We start from the raw sequence: 17966 nt of genomic DNA, 5'->3' as shown, positions 1-17966 counted from the left end.
GACCCCAGGAGGAGCCCTAGCTGCTCTTCCCCACACAATGCCACTTTTCAGCAGAAAGTAGCCAGAAAGAGTCATCATCCAACACCCCCTAGTAGCAGTGAGGGTTACCACTCCAGAGTGGGGAATGATACAGGAGTTAAGAAGAAATTACTTAGGCAGATAGTGATGGTACGTAAGTCCTCAGTAAGATTTTCCTTTTAATGAAAAGCAGCAGCCCCAAATCATTTTCCTTTCTAACAAAGAGCAGCCTGTAAAATCAAGAGGCAGACATAGATGCCAGCAGTTGAGCCAATCATGTTAAAGATGGCGGCTCCATCTCCCCTTCTCTTTGTCAGCCACGTGTATAGTAAAGACCAGACACGATGACCCCAGTCAACTGGAAAGCCTATTCACATAACAAGATTAGGGTGGGGTGGCCAGCCTTTCCTGTGCGCTATATAAACGTCATACGTGATCGAGCCAATCTATGAGCCCTTTGTAAATGAGACACCACCTCCTCAAGCCTGACTATAAAATCCAGTGCATTGGTTCCTGGGCAGTCTTTCCTCTCAGAAGTCCCAGAGAGAGGTGGTTTTCTTTCTCTTTCTCCTGCCTATTAATCCTCCACTCCTAAACTCAAAAAGAAAAAGGGAAAAAAAAAGGTACAGCCACTATGGAGAACAGTATTGCAGTTCCTCAAAAAACTAAAAATAGATAGGACGATATGATCTGACAATTTCACTTGTGGTTATATTTGAAAGAAAGGAAATAAATATATCAAAAAGACATCTGCATTCCCACGTTTACTGCAGCACTATTCACAACAGCCAGAATATGAGATCAACCTCAGTGTCCATCAGTGAATGAATGAATACAGAAAATATGGTATATACACACAATGCAATATTATTCAGCCATAAAAAAGAATGAGCTCCTGTCATTTGCGGCAACATGGATGGAACTGGAGGTCATTCTGTTAAGTGAAATACGCCAGGCACGGAAAGACAAAGATCTCATGTTCTCACTCATATGTGGGAGTTTAAAAGGTATATCTCATGAAATTAGAGAGTAGACTGGTGGTTAACAGAGGCTGGGAAGGGGCAGGGGGGCATGATAATGAAGAGAAGTTGATTAATGGGTATGCATATGCAGTTTGATATAAGAAATGAGACTCAGTGTTTCATACATCAGTGGGGTGACTATAGGTTACCATGATCTATTGTATATTTCAAAATAGCTAGAAGAGAAGAATTTGAATTTTTCTAGCATGAAGAAAAGACAATATTTAAGGTGATGGGTATCCCAAGTACACTGATTTGATCCTAACAAATTACATGAATGCATTAAATTATCAAATGTGCACACTGAAACTATGCACATCTATTGTGCATCAATTTTTAAAAACAAAAACTTGATTGTCTGCAAAGACTCTGTTTCCCAATAAAGTCTCACTCACAGATCCTGGGGTTAGGACTTCAACATGTTTTGAGAGGCACAGTTCAACCCATAACACATATTTGCACATAATAGAGTGCTTAAGAGCTTCAGATCCCCCTTAATCAGATCAAATCCCAGCTCCACCACTTATAGGCTGATGGCCTGTGACACGTCACTTCATTTCTCTGGGCTTCGGTTTCCTCATCTGTAAAATGGATCTCATAACTCTACCTACCTTGTGGGGTATCAAAGGGGCATCAAAGGATTCAACAAAATCATGTATTTGTTCAACCAACGTCGATGGCACTCCTGTGGCCTGCCAGCATCAGGCACTGGCACTGTAGCTGTGAACAAAAGACAGATCCCTGCCCCCGCTGAGTTTATGAAGGACAAAGGGGCTGCAGAGACACTTTATAGTTTTAAAAATAGGCCAGGTGCAGTGGCTCACGCCTGTAATCCCAAAGCTTTGGGAGGCTGAGGCAGGAGGATCGCTTGAGGCCAGGAGTTTGAGTACAGCCTGGACAACATGGTGAAACCCTGTCTCTAACAAAAATACAAAAAGTTAGCTGGGTGTGGTGGCACATGCCTGTAGTCCCAGGCATTTTGCGTGAGCCCAGGAGGCGGAGGTTGCAGGGAGCCGAGATTGCAGCACCGCACTCCAGCCTGGGCGACAGAGTGAGACCCCCTCTCATATAAATAAATAGATAAATAAATACATAAATAAATAAACAAACAAACAAGTAAAATATCTAGGCTAGCAGAGGGCAAAGAGTGAGATTATTTCTATGTGCATCATTTACGGCTGAAAAATAGAAAAATGACGCAAGTGATAGCCTCAGCAAAACATTTGCATGAAGTAAAAGAGGTGGCTGTTAAGTGAATCCCTATAAAGAGAGAGGGGGGAAAAGGTCTGTAACAATGAGATCGTCCTAACTCATGGCATGCTCGCAGCATGGTGCCTGGCACCTGGTGATCTTCTGCTGCTCGTGATTATAACTCTCCCGAGAAAGGAAGTCGCAGGAACATGTCCGTTGTATGCCGGTGTGAAGCCCAGCCAGCCATGCTCCCAAAGGGCCACCTTTCCCACCACAGTCCCAAAGCAGCCAGGAAGGCTCAAGAAGGAACAAGGAAGGCCAGGTTGGTGGCCTTGGAGGAGTCTGCTCCCTTTCATCCATCCCCAGGCTGGGGGTTTATTTTGCAGCTGCACCCCCAGTCAGTGAATTGTTCTCAAAGTGCATGGAAACACTGCTGTTGGAAAAACTGTGAAGAACCATAAGGGGGCAAGGAATAAAAATGCTGAAAGAAGCCAGACCCCAAAAGCCATCATATTATAGGATTCCATTTACAGGAAACATCCAGAAGAGAAAAATCTATACAGACAGAAAGTAGATTGCCAGGGGCTGAGGGAGAGGCTTGGAGAGAAACAGAAAATTGCTACTAAAGGGTCTTTGCTTTATTTTGGGGGTGATGAAAATTGGGGTGATGGTTGCACAACCCTGTGAATATATTAAAAACCACAGAATTGTACACTTCAAATGGGAGAATTGTGTGGTATGTGAATTATATCTCAATAAAGCTGTCATTTAGAAAAGGAAAAAAAAAAAAAACAGTTGCCTCGGCTCTAAACTTATTTCTCCAATTCCTGTGAGAACGCCAAATCACTGCCATCTCTCTGATTAGGGCTGAATTCATTTCACAATAATTTTTAAAAGAGTATTTTCTCAACACCTGAAATAGGCCCTTTGATGTCTGTCCAAAGCCCTCCTGGGAATTCTTATCTATTTAAAAGAGGGAATGAGTATTATGAGCTTGGCTTTCTTGGCTAGCCAGACACCCATGTTAATTTCCACATCTCCACATTACTATGGCAACAGAGAGCTTCCACTGAGAGCTTTTTGGGGGGCATCAAAATGGACTGCAATTTGGACTCAGGAGGGTCCACAGCCTCTCTGCCCAGCAGCCCCCAGACCCTGGCTACCTTGAATCAGGTGAAACAGAGAAATCAGAGAAGGGGGAGGATGTAGGTTCCACTGGGTCTTCACTCCATCCTGGCCCAAACTGAGTCACCGTCCCCATGCAGGAAGAGAAGTGTTAGTCACATCTTTCAGAGGCTGTGATCTAAAACAGCGTATTGAGCACCTGAATCAGTCTCCATGTCAACATGACCATATTTCTAGGCAGGAGTAGGCAGCTTCTCAGGCCAATTAGAGTAGTAGAGCTAAAAAGCAGTCAGTAAACAGCTGGGAGAAAGGCAGTCAGCCACTGGGAGTCCACTGTTCTCACAGAGGAGTCTCACAAATGCAGAAGCTCCCTGCCTTGAGGTACCCAAAGAGTCCACCACACAAGGCCCAGGAGGCCTGAAGTCCATCCTGTCAGGCAGAATCATTGGGACTGAGAAGGGAAGAGGCAGCGCATAAGACAGGCAGCCTCGAAGATGCACCCCACTGATCCTCATCTCCTGGTGAGCCTTATGTAGCCCCCTTACACCTTGTACCAAGATGGATCTGTGTTGTGGCCAATAGAGTAGAGCAAAGGTTAAAGCATGCCTTTTGAAGCTAGATCATAAAAGACATCACACTCTTGGGTCATTCATGCTGGAGGAAGCCAGCTACCATGTTGAGAAGACACTCAAGCAGTCCTGTGAGCCCACATGAGAGGAACTGAAGCCCCCAGCCACCAGCCATGTGAGCCACCTTGAAAATGGAGCCTTCAGCACCAGTCAAGCCTTCAGATTATTGCAGCCCCAAACAATGCCTTGACTTCAATCTCAAGAAAGTCTGCCAGCTAGAACCATCCAGCTAAACTGCTCCCAGATTATTGACCCACACAATATAATGTAAAGTAAAAAATATTTGCTGTTGTTTTAAGCTACTAAGCATTGGGATTATTTGTTACACAGCAATGGATAACAGACATAGGGTGGATGTCAGGAATTGTCTCAAGATGACTTTATGAAGATTTTTCCTCCTTGTTCCTTCCCCTACCCTCAAAGCATTTTTACAGTAGAAGGTGACATGTTAATGGGTAGGGAATCCAGAGACTTGGATTTGTATTCCGGCTCTGTCCTTAGTTTTCCCACCTCCAAAGCTGAGGAGCTAACATGTAACCTGAGATCTCTGAAAGCCTAGGGTCTCATAATGGTCAAAACCTTAAGTTCTGAGTCAGGAAGACTGGTCATGAACCCTGGCTCTGCCACTTGCTTGCTGTGTGACCTCAGACTAATTACTTAATTTCTCTGAGCCTCATTTTCACCTTCTATAAAGTGGGTTTAATAATATCTACTTCGTGGCATTGTTACAAAAATTCAACCAAATACCCTACAAATTACTTAGCACACAGTAAGTGCTCAGTTGTTACCACTACCAAAAATGAGACAGCATGGTGGGTACGATTATTTCCACTTGTAGCTAAGATATAGGAGGATCAGAGGAGCAGTCAGAGGATTTCGTTGGTCTGGAGCAAAGCCCCATGTGGTTGTTTTTCCAAAGCCCCCCCAAATGATTCTTTGAGAAACTTTGTCCTAGAGAAACTTCCACACATGTGCCAAAAAATCATACAAGTATTTCACTGCAGTCTGTGATAGGGAAAGATTGGAAACAATCCAAATTCTCATCAACAGGTAAATGGGAAATAAATTGTAAATGGAATACTATACAGCACTGTAAAACTAATGAACCAGAACTATGCATATCAGCATAAGCATAAATCTCTAAGACATAATTCTGAACCCCAAAATGCAGAAGGATCCACAGAGTATATATCATGTGTAAAAATCTGCAGAATATCATTATATATCATTTATGGATACATGCATATGGATAAAAGCAAAAAACCATGCATGGGGGCAGTAGCACCAAATTCAACATGCTAGTGACCTCTGGGAGGGAGGGAAGGGCATGTGAAGAGGAGGCTTCAGTGTATTGGTGACATGGTATTTCTTAAACTGGATGGCAGGTACACAAGTGCCCATTGCACTACTGATGTCTTTTGGATATCAGAAATATTTCATCATTTAAAAATAGATGTAGCCAGTTGTGGTGGCTCATACTTATAATCCCAGCACTTTAGGAGGCTGAGGTGGGAGGATTTCTTGAGCCCAGGGGTTAAAGACCAGACTGGGCAACATAGTGAAACCCCATCACTACAAAAAACAAAAAAATTGGCTGGGCGCGGTGGCTCAAGCCTGTAATCCCAGCACTTTGGGAGGCCGAGACGGGTGGATCACGAGGTCAGGAGATCGAGACCATCCTGGCTAACACAGTGAAACCCCGTCTCTACTAAAAATACAAAAAAACTAGCCGGGCGAGATGGCGGGCACCTGTAGTCCCAGCTACTCGGGAGGCTGAGGCAGGAGAATGGCGTGAACCCGGGAGGCGGAGCTTGCAGTGAGCTGAGATCCGGCCACTGCACTCCAGTCCGGGCGACAGAGCAAGACTCCGCCTCAAAAAAAAAAAAAAAAAAAATTGTTTAAATTAGCTGGTCATGGTGGCATGCACCTGTAGTCCCAGCTACTTGGGAGACTGAGGCAGGAGGATCACTTAAGCCCAGGAGGTTGAGGCTGTAGTGAGCCGAGATCATGCCACTGCACTCCAGCCTGGGTGACAGAGTGAGACCCTGTCTCTACAAAAAAAAAAAAAAATTTAATTAGCCAGTCATGGTGGCACACACCTGTAGTCCCAGCTACTTGGGAGGCTGAGGCAGGAGGATCACTTAAGCTTAGGAGGTTGAGGCTGTAGTGAGCCGAGATCGTGCCACTGCACTCCAGCCTGGGTGACAGAGTGAGACCCTGTCTCCACAAAAAAAAAAAAATTAATTAGTTGTAGTGGCACACACCTGTAGTCCCAGCTACTTGGGAGGTTGAGGCAGGAGGATCATTTAAGCCCAGGAGGTTGAGGCTGCAGCGAGCCGAGACTGTGCCACTGCACTCCAGCCTGGGTGACAGAGTGAGACCCTGTCTCAAAAATAAATAAATGTGCATGGAGAAATATGGAGTAGAATTGTGAATGTGTATTTTTTTCCTTCTCGTTTTTTGTGGATTCTGTATCTCTAATGATCTCATGTTGTTTTTAAGAAATAAAATAGTTGTTTGACAGGTGAAAAGCAGTTACGTTTAATTTTTTCCAAGCAAGAAGTATCACTTCCCCAAATGATTTGCTCTGAAAACAACACTTATCGGCATGCCTGAGTTTTGAAATATTGGTGATTTGAGACCATATGACACAAGAAACGTCCTGAGGCCAGAACACAAGCCTTTAGCCCAGGGACACTCACATGGGATCCCCCAAGCCCTGTTTCTTGGGGATACCTCAGAAACTGAGTCTGACCCCACCAGGTATGTCTTTTTGTTTGTTTGTTTGTTTTGAGATGGAGTCTCGCTCTGTCGCCCAGGCTGGAGTGTAGTGGCGCAATCTCGGCTCACTGCAAGCTCCACCTCCCGGGTTCACACCATTCACCTGCCTCAGCCTCCGGAGTAGCTGGGACTACAGGCGCCCGTCACCACGCCCGGCTAATGTTTTGTATTTTTAGTAGAGACGGGGTTTCACCATGTTAGCCAGGATGGTCTCCATCTCCTGACCTCGTGATCCGCCTGCCTCAGCCTCCCAAAATGCTGGGATTACAGGCGTGAGCCACCATGCCCAGCCCCACCAGCTATGTCTTAAAAGGAGGATTAATCAGTAGCAGGGAGAAGGGCTGCTGGGCTCTCTTTTTCAGCCACAGCATTAAGTTAGAAAGAGAAAAAAAACCAGGGGTAGAAGTGAAGAAGCAAGAACAGGTGTGGTGTATGTTCTTTTAAATGACGTCGAGTCATTCTGCAGTCAACTCAATGCCATGTAGCCTCAAGCCGGGGAGTTTTGTTTTTCCTAAGCAATAGAATTCGACTCTGCCAGCAAGAAGCGCTTGACTGCTGTTCCTTAAACATGCAGAAGGGTTTTTTGTCTTGTTTTGTTTTGCATAATGGACACATTTCCCATGCAGCGACTTTCTGGGTTCTTTGTCATATGTCAAGGTAAGCGTTTAGAAAACTCCTCCGTGGGCCACGGGGAGGCAATTTTCACCTAATACAGAATGCTTAAGATGGAGGAAGCCAACTTTTCAATATCGCTTCAGGGACCATATTTTGTGCATTCAACACAGCTGAATGCAGACAAAGTCAAGAGTTAAAATTTAGTGTAAACTCCTGACAAGGAGATTGAAGGGGGGAAGTGATGTCTGGTGAATTACTGTCCCCTGGTGGCCACACACAGTAATGGGCTCATTTTGCTGTAATAATCCTTCTGAGTCTTCCTGTTTTCCCCTGCCATCTTCCACTAACTTCTACAAAGGGGTTGCAATCTGGCGGCCCTGGAAAGCCAGCCGGCAGCCATGCCAATTGCCTTAAAATCTGGAGATACTGCTTAAAAAATCTAGGCCTCACATTTCTTTTGAAAAATTGAAAACTCTGTCCACTTTTAGACTGCATCTCAGCTAATAAATATAGGTTCCAGCTGAGAAGCTGCTGCCCGCTTTAGACAAGGTATGTGCTCTCAAATCTGCCACATTCCCCACCTCTCCCTATTGTCTCATGGCCAGTAAGTTTCACTCATTAGCAGTTCCTGCATAGCTTCTGGATTTACTACTCGTAACCTAAGCTAATTAAAGAGCTAACAAAGAGAGGAGGGTGCCTTCAGAAGCAGACAATTACATTGCTTTATACCTGGGGGTGGACAGGGGTTGACAAGTCTCATAATACCCGGCTCAGTGAGGATAAGTGACTTGTTCAAGGTCACTCAGCTAGCAAGCGGCGGGCCTTGCATTTCAATGCACATCTGTCTGATCCCAGAGCTTCACTGTTTTCTAACATACCAACAGTCACCCATACCTACCAGGCCCTCCTCTGGGGAAGGTTTTTACAGTGACATACTTGGGCCATCAGGAAGTGCAATTCAGAGGACTCCAAGAGAAAAATGTTCATGACCTTTGTTGAAAAGATTAAAAATGAGAAGCCACCAAAATAATCACCACCCTGATTTTGTTCCTTAAAAACTATGAATCTTCTGGTCAGGCACGGTGGCTCAAGCCTGTAATTCCAGCACTTTGGGAGGCCAAGGCAGGCAGATGACTTGAGGTCAGGAGTTGAAGGCCAGCCTGGCCAACATAACGAAACCACGTGTCTATTAAAATACAAAAAATTAGCCAGGTGCGGTGGCACATGCCTATATCCCTGCTACTCAGGAGGCTGAGGCAGGAGAATCGCTTGAATCCAGAAGGTGGAGATTGCAGTGAGCCAAGATCAAACCACTGCACTCCAGCCTGGGTGACAGAGCAAGACTCTGTCTCAAAAAAAAAAAAAAAAAAAATTAGCTTGTGTGTGCCTGTAGTCCCAGCTACTAGGGAGGCTGAGATGGGAGGATCACTTAAACCCAGGACATGGAGGTTGCAGTGAGCAAGATCACGCCACTGCACTCAGCCTGGGCAACACAGTGAGATCCTATTTCAAAAAAGATAGGTGATAGATTGATAGACAGATAGATACATACATACATACATACATACATACATAGTTTGCTCTGTGCCAGATGTATAGAATCTCATTTCACCCTCACATAAAACCCTGTGAAGCGGTAATATCACATTGTGTGCAGTTTACAGAAAAGCCTAGACAGATGATCAGCTAGATCAAGTCACTTGCTGAATGTGATTCAGTTTGCAAGTGGCAGAGCTGGGATTTGAACCCAGGGCTGTGTGACTCCTAACAGTGACACCCACAACCACCACCTAGCCCTGCCTCCAAGAGCAGTACCTGTCACAGAGGAGGTCAGATCTTGAAGCACCAAGCCTTCTGCAAATCCTGAACTGGATGCCAAAAGCAAGGTAGGCTGTTTGTCCCCATTTTACAAGTGGGGAAAGTGAGGCTAGGAGTAACATGCCCAAGGTGACACAGAGAGTAAATGGCAAAGTCTGAATTTGAGCTCAGGTGTCTCTGACTCCCCAGAATCTGAACTGCTAATTTCTAAATACTTAGCGTTTCTGGGGCACCTCCCTAGATGTTTAATCTCAGTATTAGTGGATTAAGATGGAGGTTTCCATTCTCTGCTTCAAGGAAAAAATTTCTCTATGGGAAGCCAAAAGAACTAGCCAGATCCTTCTGGAGAGGATACAAATTAAAAACTCAGGGAGGACCGAGGGGGTGGCTCGTGCCTGTAATCTTAGCCTTTGGGAAGCCAAGGTGGAGTGAGAGCTTGAGGTCAAGAGTTCAAGACCAGCCCTGGTGACATAGCCAGACCCTGTCTCTAAAGAAAATAAAAAATCAGAAATAGGTCGGGCACAGTGCCTCACTCCTGTAATCCCAGCACTTTGGAGGACGAGACAGGCAAATCTTCTGAGGTCAGGAGTTCAAGACCAGCCTGGCCAACATGGTGAAACTCCGTCTCTACTAAAAATACAAAAATTAGCCAGGCGTGGTGATGTGCGCCTGTAATCCCAGCTACTCAGGAGGCTGAGGCAGGAGAATCGCTTGAACCCGGGAGGCGGAGGGTGCAGTGGGCCGAGATCGTGCCACTTCCCTCCAGCCTGGGCAACAGAGTGGCTCCGTCTCAAAAAAAAAAAGAAAATTCGCCGGGGGTGGTGGCACGCACTTGTAGTCCCAGCTACTTGGGAGGCTGAGGTGGGAGGATTGCTTGAGCCCAGGAGGTGGAGGCTGCAGTGAGCTGCAATTGCTCCACTGCACTCCAGCCTGGGCGACATAACGAGACCCTATATTCTAAAAGAAAACAAAAGTTGTTTAAGTCAGGGAGGAAAAGACACAGAGAGGGAAAGAGAAAATTAGAAGGCGGCGGCAAATTCAGCAGCACGGGGTGGAGGCTAAGAACAGGGGCTGCGCAGTCAAGGAGGCTAACAGGGTGAAGGGGTGGAAAGCATCTGCTTCTTCATTTCACACCCGGGAAAAATGAGGCACACGACAGCGGATCCGGGACGAGGAGACCCGAGGAAGGGACCGCCGTGGAACTTAGAATTTCCGGGCCTGCCACCTAGCGTGCCGCAAATCCCCACGCGCGTCGGGTTTCCAGCACCTGCTCCTCCAGTCTGTGGCCTAGGCCCCGCCCCTCCCGCTGCTTATTGGCTGCTACGTGAACGGGACAAACGCAAGCGACAACCAATGGGAGTGGCCCACGGCGCGTCTTTCCCTGAGAAGCCGACGCGGACGCGGGAACCCGGAAATGCGAGGGAAGGACGAGTGGAGAAAGCCAATCCGCCGAGACGAGGGCTGCGGGCGGTTCAATGGCGAGTCGCCGAGGGCGGGGCCAGAGGCCGGCGGAGAAGGAGGACCCGGGAGCTGGCGGCCTCGGAGCTGGGAGCGCGGGGAAGGCGGTTGGGGTTCTGACAGTCACGCGCGGTGAGAAGGGGGCAAGCCCGAGGGCTCAAGAGGACGGAGCCGGGAAGGGTGCGGCGGGGCCGCGAGCTCTGGGCGGGGTTCGGGAAGGGGAGGCTCTGCAGTCTTGGAGGGGACTTAGACCGGCCCTCTCTCCTCTCCCGGCCTCAGTTCCCCTTTTCTTGGGAAGTGCGGGGGAGAGATTCGCGCCTCCCGGAACGCACTTCTTCCCCGCACACACCCCTGGCACCGGCGAACTGCCCCTTGCCTGTACCGCCCCGTCCAGGAGCCTGTCCCCTCGGGAAGCCCGCCCAGACCTCTGGACCCGCGCAGCACTCCAGGCGCACCCCCGTTAAAGCTCATCCCAAGCCATTTCACATGTTCTGTGGCAAAGGGCCAGGCTCCATCCACATAAGACTCCGAACCCCCTGATCCGTCAGTCATTCTCGGTACCAGCCCAGAGCAGGTGCACAGGCCCTGCTTAGTAATAAGGTAGAAGCTGAGACCCGGGGACCGGGCTCAGAGGCCCTGCTGTTTCCTTCTGGATGCCTCTGTTTACCTCCTGTGGGCCTTCTGGAATTTAACTTATGCTCTCTGTGCCTTGGTTTCCCTTGTCTGTAAAATAGAGCTGGGGTAGCTCTTCCTTCATAGGGTGGCATGAGGGTGAAATGAGGCAATGTGTGACCAGTACACAGCTCAGCACCTAGCACACCATAGTTGCTTAATAAGTGCTTATTGTTAGCATAGTGTTTGCATACCTGGCCCCCACCACTCCCACTGCCAGCCCCAAGTACATACAAGCCCTGTTGTCACAGGCCAACCAAGCACTGTGGCCCGCAGCCTGAGTTCCTTTCGAGATGCTCGAACTGCTCCTCCTCCTGGTGGGGTCCCTTCTGGACAGGCCGGAAACGGAAGGCCAGAGAGGAGAAGGGCACTGTGGGAGCTGTGGCTGAATATCAGGGTGAGGGCAATAAATGAGGCCACCCAACAGTTGTGCTTATCAAAGATTGGGCGTCAGAACTGCTGTGGCTGATCTGCATGTGTGCCTGTCAGTCATTTGTGTCCCAAATGTTTGACATATGTCCACAAATCCAGAGTCTGTAGTCAGAAGCCACAGGGATGTATGGAAAGGGGGAGCACGTTAGAGCCGTGGGGTTCCTGAGTTCCAAGTCCTAAGGCTGTCACTTGCTCCCGGCGAGACTTTGGGCAAGGGACTTCACCTCTCTGAACCTCAGTTCCCTCACCTGGAGAGCGGGATGAAAACACCAGCTCAAGTCATTGAAGACTATGACCCATGGGAGGCATTTGTTGCTTAGCACAGGGCCTGGATTATGGCAAGTGCTCAATAATTGTTGGACCACAGTAGTGTTATTTTCACAGTCACACTGCTCAGGAGATGGCACCAGTCCTTCTAGGCTGGTCCCTCCTCTAGTGAGATCCACTCCTTGACTTGCCCCCACCCCGTCTCTCTAGTGAGCTAAAAGCAGAAGTCTCCAAACCCATCTTCCTGGCTGAAGTCACAGCCGTGTCCTGAACGTGTCTGTTTCTCCTGCGACTCCTGGCTCCTTGCAGGTCCTGCTCTCTCTCAGCTGCCTGTGGACATGCGCAAAGGGCCCTCTCCTGAGTCCAGATGATGCTTACACCGATGGCTTCAGTGATGGCGGTGACTGAACCGAAATGGGTCTCGGTCTGGGGCCGCTTCCTCTGGGTGACGCTGCTGAGCATGGTGCTGGGGTCCCTGCTGGCCCTGCTGCTGCCACTGGGGGCTGTGGAGGAGCAGCGCTTGGCTGTGCTCAAAGGCTTCTATCTGCTCAGGAGCAAACTGGACAGGGCGCACCATGCCGCCACCAAGTGCAGCAGCCCATCCACGGAGCTCAGCATCACCTCCAGGGGCGTGACGCTGCTGGTGGCCAAGACCAAGGCCTCTCCAGGTAAGAGTGACTGGCTGTCTTCCTCAATGTTTAACTGAGCAGACAGACATAGAATGTGTGCCGTATCCTGTGTGCAGGGTCCTGTGTGTAGGGCATCGGGGTATTGTGAACAAGTCAGCCCTGGGCTCCTAGTATAGACAAGGTGATGTGACTGAGACAGTGTCACAAGTGTGGTGATGGGGAAGCACAAAGGGCTGTAGGAGCATACCAGGAAGGCTCCCTGGAGGAAGTGACACCTGAGCTGGGACCCAGTTGTTAAGTAGGAGTCATCGAAGGAGAAGGGCATCCAAGGAAAAGGACTCCAGGCAGAGACCAGAGGTTGTCATAACTGACATAACTGTCATAAGAGAGCCTGGGGGCATTCAAGGAACTAAAGGAAGTTGAATGTGTGGAGCTGATCCTCAGGTGGCCGAGAGGGGCCAGGACAGGAAGGCTATGGCTAGAGCAGGCTCCCCACCTCCACCAGTTCTCTGTGGTGGGGACTGAATGTGCATTGTTAGATGATAGTGGCATCCCTGGCCTCTCCCCATGAGATGCCTGTAGCACCCCTACCACCACCCCAGTTATGACAACTAACCAGGTCTCCAGACATCACCAAATGTCCCCTGGGGCGCACAATCAAACCACTGGGTTAAAAGAGTGAAAGAACAGTCCTGCGATGGTGAAGCCCCCAGCGTCTAGGAAGAGTGGGGAGTTGTTAACACCTTTGGGCCTGCAGGAGCAGGAACCTGTGTCACCAGCACAGGACGAGCTGGAGATGTAGGAGAGGGCCTACGTTGGGAGCTGTGGCCGGTGGGAAAGGCCCAGCAGAGAGGCCCCAGGCAGAGTAAATGCCTAGAACTTTCTATGTCCAGAGGCAGGAGGCTAGGAAGCCAAGGAGGTGCCTCCCTGAATATAGAGTGTGGCTCTGGGGACACCCAGATAGTGACTGGCATACCACCACACGGCTGGGGGATCAGTGGTACTGGGCACGTTGAGTACACACGATGCGGCTGGAAGAAGCCCCCCAAGGCCAGGGACCAAGGCTGGTCATCATGGTTTCCGTGGAGACTCGCACAGGTGACAGCCCCCGAATGTCCTCTGCCCCTAGCCTCCCTCACATCGCCTCTTTGGCTCTCTCCCAGCAGGTAAGTTGGAAGCCAGAGCCGCCCTGAACCAGGCCCTGGAGATGAAGCGCCAGGGCAAGCGGGAAAAAGCCCAAAAGCTCTTCATGCACGCCCTCAAGATGGATCCGGACTTCGTGGACGCGCTCACCGAGTTTGGCATCTTCTCAGAAGAAGACAAGGACATCATCCAGGCGGACTATTTGTACACCAGAGCATTGACCATCTCGCCCTACCATGAGAAAGCGCTGGTCAGCCGTGATCGGACGCTCCCACTCGTGGAGGAGATCGACCAGAGGTATTTCAGCATCATCGACAGCAAAGTGAAGAAGATCATGTCCATCCCCAAGGGAAACTCGGCGCTGCGCAGGGTCATGGAGGAGACCTACTACCATCACATCTACCACACAGTGGCCATCGAGGGCAACACCCTCACCCTCTCAGAAATCAGGCACATCCTGGAGACCCGCTACGCGGTGCCCGGGAAGAGCCTGGAGGAGCAGAACGAGGTCATCGGCATGCATGCGGCCATGAAGTACATCAACACAACCCTGGTTTCGCGCATTGGTTCCGTCACCATCAGCGACGTGCTGGAGATCCACAGGCGGGTGCTGGGCTACGTGGACCCCGTGGAAGCCGGCAGGTTTCGGACGACACAGGTCCTGGTCGGACACCACATCCCTCCCCATCCGCAGGATGTGGAAAAGCAGATGCAGGAGTTTGTACAGTGGCTCAACTCTGAGGATGCCATGAACCTGCACCCGGTGGAGTTTGCAGCCTTAGCCCATTATAAACTCGTTTACATCCACCCTTTCATTGACGGCAATGGGAGGACCTCCCGCCTGCTCATGAACCTCATCCTCATGCAGGCGGGCTACCCGCCCATCACCATCCGCAAGGAGCAGCGGTCTGAGTACTACCACGTGCTGGAAGCTGCCAACGAGGGCGACGTGAGGCCTTTCATTCGCTTCATCGCCAAGTGTACTGAGACCACCCTGGACACCCTGCTTTTTGCCACAACTGAGTACTCAGTGGCACTGCCAGAAGCCCAACCCAACCACTCTGGGTTCAAGGAGACGCTTCCTGTGAAGCCCTCACCCTAGAAATCCTTCCTCAGTGACAAAGGATGTCCTGAGGTTCGGGGGAAAAAAAAGAAACAGCATTTCTAGAAACCTAGTCACTTCCCAAAGTAAAAGGAGAAACATTCTTTACCTCCAAATGTTTACTTTAAAAAAAAAAAAAAAACACTAAGTTATGAAGCCTTGTCTCTAAAATAACTTATAATTCAAGCAAGCTATTTATTTTCTTCTTTGGAGCAAGCTAGTCAGTGTTGTGTGGTGTCTGCTGTGTCTTGCTGGTGGCCGTGCTTTAGGGGCAACAGTGCCACCATGTGATCAGAACACAGGTTCTGGAGCAGAATTTGCACTAAGCGGGAGGAGCGGCCAGGTGTGGGACAGGGCCCAGAGCCACTGATATAACGCCTCCAAGTACTTCTCTGAAACGGGCTGAGAGGTTCTGTGACTGCAATTGGGAAGTCAGACCCAAGTCGCAGCTGAGAGAAATGGTTGAAAGCTCACTTTCTCGAGGTTTAGATTAGTGGTGACTAACTTCCAAGCAAACTTCATGGTAGAGAAAATGAATGCCGACATTCCTTACCTCCAGGAACTTTTTGAGCCATAGTTTGCAAACTTTAGTGCCAGCGGCTGTTTTTTTCCATATCGAGACTATTTTTCTAATTAAGAATAGGGGGTAGTAGCTATAAAGAGCTGTATGTTGGAGGGGGAAACATGGGGGGTGGGCAGTTTGGTTTTCTTTGTGTATTGGTGTTTCTCTCACACTTCATTTGTAGTAACTCAAGCCAGATGTTTTCGTCTAAAAGTTCTCTGGGCTTGTCATTCCACCTGTATCATGCTGCCAGCCAGGTGTTATGCTAGTAGGCATCTGCCCTCACCCCTCTGCCTGAGTTTTCTGTAGGTAGATGTTAACCTATCTGAGAAAACAAGTGCCACGTGGACACCAAATAAGCATTTTTGATAATGAATTAGAGCACCAGTTTCTACTGAATGGAGCAAAAACCTTCAGCCATGGCCAGGCTGCATCCCTCTGGTCCTGGAGTTTCATCTACTTACTGCCTGGACCCCCATCTTCCACAGTCTTTGCACTGCCGTCCCCCGTGGGGAGGCAGAAGAGATTGCCTCAGAGTGGCCTTATTTTTCTCGCAACTTGTGAAATGATGCAGTGCTCTATGTAATATGGCCGAGTTTCCAAGCTGTCATCCAATGGAAGTAGGATCTTCTCTTTCAATCATATGGCACAGGTGCCAATATGACTGCTGCTATTTAGAGTCAGAGTGGTGGAAGTCACTGGGTCCCTTTCCCAGTGACGGAGCCCGTGATGTCTAACACTGTACTGCACTTTGTCAGCGTGTGAGTGATGGCGAATACGCAATGTTGTCTCTTTGATTTGGGAATTCCATTCCTGACAGTAATGAGGCCACTGCTCTAATGTAGTTTATACAGTTATTCAGTTGTATAAATAGCACATTCAGAGTAGTTTTTGAAAGGTTAAGAAAAATAAGTGAAAAGATATATGAAACGGCTCCAAATGCTAATTATTCAAACCTCTATAAAATATGTTTTCATACTCTTATGCTGCCAGAGGTACTTCTTAAACTCTTCTCGTCTTGGTTTTATAAGCACACCAAGGAGGTCTGACAGATGTGTTTGCTTCTACTACAGAGCAAGAGAATTTGCACTTTAGCTATATGTGAAGGATATTATTTTAACAAATTCCTGATTCTAATAAAGTTATTTTATTACATGAATGCCTGAGACTTTGCTGTCTTATTTGGGAGATGTTCCCATCTGTCATAAGGGCAATGGGGGTATTCTGACCTTCGGCCCTATTCATAATACTGTTCTGGGAGAGCAACAGATCCAAGATGGTGATTTCCATGGGCAAGCGAGCCAGAAGTTGGATAAACCGCCTACCTAGGTGGATAAGGACAAATGACTGATTTTTTTTTTTTACTAAGACTCAAGTAACTGGAGTAGTTTTTCACATTTCTATTTACCATCAGTTCTGGATTTTCTGCAGAAAACACAAACCCACTCATGTGGTCCTGGAAATCCATTTCTAGAACAGTCAACACCCCGAACCTAAACTGGATTCTGCTCAAGCCTGAAAAGGTTTGCCCCTGGAACAAGCCTGGGTTGACACCTGCAAGTATGACATGAAGGTCAGAATATTGGCTGCAGGCAAGAAAGCCAAACCATTAATGTGAAGCAGCGAAAAGTAAGGCCACACTCACCCATAGTGATATTAACGGCTCTTTATGTGTCAGGTCCCCAACCATGAGGCCTCCCTCTGAGCTGCCCAAATCATCTCACCAGCTGAACAGCCTTCCAAACAGCATCACAGAGAACACTGCAGGAGGAACACGTGGGACAGCAAAGGTTCTTGCTGCTGTCAACAGCCAGCACTTGAATTTAATTCAGAAGTCTAGTAAAAAGTTTGTTTTGTGTAAAAAAGAGACGGAGGGGAACCTACATTTTAAAAGATGTAAGAGGCTTACGAACCAATAATTTACAGGGAGGAGAGCTGATATTTATAGGAAGGTGGAAATTTGAGTGGACAGTTGACATTAAGGGATTACCACTAACGTTTCTAGGAGTGAAAGCCTGTCAGTCCTCCTGAGACACCTGCCACAACATTACTGGATGAGCACAATGACATCTGGAACATGCCTCAATATAACAGCAGGTGGAGGGGAGACAGACATAAAGGAAAAGGGGCTGGGAGTTGAGGAATGCTGGAAGCTGAATGGTAGGCACACAGGAGTTTATTTTACTGTTCTGTCTACTTTTTAATCGGTTATATTAAAAAATGTTAACTTAAAAAAATATAGAAAAGCCCGACTGATGCACAAAAACTTAAACTTACACAACAGATAAATGAGGAGTTGATTCCCATGACATACACAAGGATTCCCTGACGTCTTTCTCCAGAGTGTCTTAATAAAGTAAGCTTCCCCTACTGAACTGGCAATGCTGTTTTCAAAGCAATAAATATTTGATAAAAGATGTGAGGTAAAAAAGCTCAAAAGCTCCAGTGTCAAACTGCTATAAACTGAATTGTATAAAAACTGAAGACACATCACAGCTGAAA

The 17966-nt window shown here is 48.2% G+C and overlaps 1 protein-coding gene across 6 annotated transcripts; it reads left to right on the top strand.

Annotated features, from left to right (window-relative positions):
• The first annotated feature begins 10594 nt into the window (after nucleotides 1-10594).
• Nucleotides 10595-16623, top strand: FICD (FIC domain protein adenylyltransferase). 6 transcript variants are annotated; one of them, XM_033220757.1, is made up of 3 exons: nucleotides 10595-10789; nucleotides 12338-12696; nucleotides 13824-16623. In XM_033220757.1, the coding sequence occupies exons 2-3, from the start codon at nucleotides 12396-12398 to the stop codon at nucleotides 14900-14902; spliced, it is 1380 nt and encodes a 459-aa protein (XP_033076648.1). In that variant the 5' UTR covers nucleotides 10595-10789; nucleotides 12338-12395; the 3' UTR covers nucleotides 14903-16623. The 6 variants fall into 6 exon arrangements, with proteins under 6 accessions (XP_033076648.1, XP_033076649.1, XP_033076644.1 ...); XM_033220758.1 differs by having other exon boundaries at nucleotides 10596-10789; nucleotides 13821-16623; XM_033220753.1 differs by having other exon boundaries at nucleotides 10597-10789; nucleotides 12239-12696; nucleotides 13821-16623.
• Nucleotides 16624-17966: the final 1343 nt, after the last annotated feature.

The sequence above is a fragment of the Trachypithecus francoisi genome, unplaced genomic scaffold (genome assembly GCF_009764315.1).
Source record: "Trachypithecus francoisi isolate TF-2019V2 unplaced genomic scaffold, Tfra_2.0 Lachesis_group11, whole genome shotgun sequence".
Taxonomy (NCBI): domain Eukaryota; kingdom Metazoa; phylum Chordata; class Mammalia; order Primates; family Cercopithecidae; genus Trachypithecus; species Trachypithecus francoisi.
The sequence above is the reverse complement of the archived record's forward strand: the minus strand, read 5'-3'. Positions and strand labels throughout refer to the sequence as shown.